We start from the raw sequence: 1,811 nt of genomic DNA on the forward strand, positions 1-1,811 counted from the left end.
GTCATAATATTTATTTTTTTTTTTTTTTTGTAGTTTGTACATGGGGTGGGAAGTTGTGACTCATGGGACTAGAGGCTTTTTTTTTTTTTTAAGTAAAAGGTGAGGAATTTGTATCTGTCTAAGACTCTAGTGGGAATCTATAGGAAATCTAGTAAAAAGTTATAAGAAATTTATTTATATATTTTTTTTTGTTGAATTTTATTGAATTACAAATTTAACCTCATTTTTATTTTTTAGAAATAGAGATTATTTAATTAAATTAGTGGCATTTTTGATAATTTAGATAATGATAATTAACATTTTAAATCTCTTAATATATACAGATACGGATAATACAACACAATCATTCTCAGGAAAAAAAAAAATTACAACAATCATAATAAAGTTCGTTACATGTCTACGTGGCATGAGCGCTTCCCCAACAAGAAAGTGAATACACTAGTCGAACTGAAGCTCACTGTGCACATCATGATCCTCTCATCCATTGGCTCGTAATCAAAATAAAGCATCTGCTTGTGTACACGTGTCACGCATCCAAACCTATAAACCTATGGTCCTCTCCGTACCCAAATCTTTCACCAATTTTCCGTTTTCTTTTTCCTTTTTCCCTAATCACTGTTTCATTCATTTCCATTTTCTAGTTTCAGAGTTCTTCAGCTTTACTCAAAGACACAAAAAATAAAAATCAATAAAGCATGGCAAGTTCGCAATAATAAATAAGAAATTAAAAGGAATAAAAAGCAAAAACCGTTAAATTACGTAATTACCGTGGCGTTGAGTGGACTCGCGGGTCCAGGCCGAGTCACAGTCTGAGTCGTGCTACTGGAACCAGCAGCAGGTTGATGATGAGCGTGATGCTCCACGTCAGCACTCTGGATTCTTCCGCTCTCGATCACGCTCGTCGGACTCTCAATCAGATCTGGCACCGCCACCTCATCCCAGGGAATCTGATCGTGATCGTGATCGCTTCCTTCGTTCATTCCTCCTCCGATTCTCAACCTTCGAAACGTGGCGTCGATAGCAAAAAACGACGCAACAGTAGTGAAGTTGTTGGAGGTGGCGGAGGAGCGGAGCAAAGCATGGAGGTGGTTGTTCTCCTGGTGGAGAGACTCGACTTCTCCGGTGGCCTCGCGGAGGCGAGTGAGGTACAGCGAATGGCGGTTCACGATCTCCTGGTGCTCCTGTACGGTCCGAGAGTGGTACACGCGGTGGTCGGAGTTGGAGTTGGAGACCGAGTCGAAGGAGTAGGTCGGAGAAGAGTAGAGAGAGCTGTAAACGACGTCGTTTGGATGGAGTAGTTGCGACTTGAACGGCGAGGCGGACATGGTGTTCGCGGTTACGGTGCTCGACGACGAGTCGGTTTGCATTTTTTTCAGTTCTTGGACTACAATGATTTGCTTATGGATATTTTCTTTGAAATCTAAACTTCAGAAGAAGAAGAAATTGCGCATGATTGAATCTTAGAGAGAGGAAAAAAAAAAGAAAAAAAAGAGCTTACCTGAGAAGAACAGAGACGCTCTTTCTCTTCTGGTTTGAGAGAGAGAGTGTGTGTTTTATGAGAGAGAGGGATTGGAGGGAAAGAGCGGGAACTAAATGGACAACAAAAACCGTTTTGAGACAAATGCTTATAACAGAACCAATATATGGTGTAGTTTTTACCTTTTCTTTTCTTTTTTTTCACTGTCTGCCCTCGTCTTCTTCGCGACTTATGACTTGGTTTACGTATAGTATCAGGGCAGATCAGTCATTTTGCTAATGTTAGAAATTTCATTTCACTCACATGCATCAGCAACAAAAAAACCGCACGTCCC

General features: G+C 40.4%; 1 protein-coding gene across 1 annotated transcript; it reads right to left on the bottom strand.

Moving 5' to 3' along the window:
• Positions 1 to 767: 767 nt before the first annotated feature.
• On the bottom strand, positions 768 to 1,325 carry LOC136066122 (uncharacterized; the record flags this gene model as incomplete). Its single annotated transcript, XM_065769985.1, has 1 exon — positions 768 to 1,325. A coding segment is annotated over exon 1 (558 nt), but the record flags the coding sequence as incomplete, so codon positions are not given.
• Between the last annotated feature and the right edge of the window lie 486 nt (positions 1,326 to 1,811).

Source organism: Quercus suber, unplaced genomic scaffold (genome assembly GCF_002906115.3).
Source record: "Quercus suber isolate HL8 unplaced genomic scaffold, Cork oak 2.0 scaffold_2022, whole genome shotgun sequence".
Classification (NCBI taxonomy): domain Eukaryota; kingdom Viridiplantae; phylum Streptophyta; class Magnoliopsida; order Fagales; family Fagaceae; genus Quercus; species Quercus suber.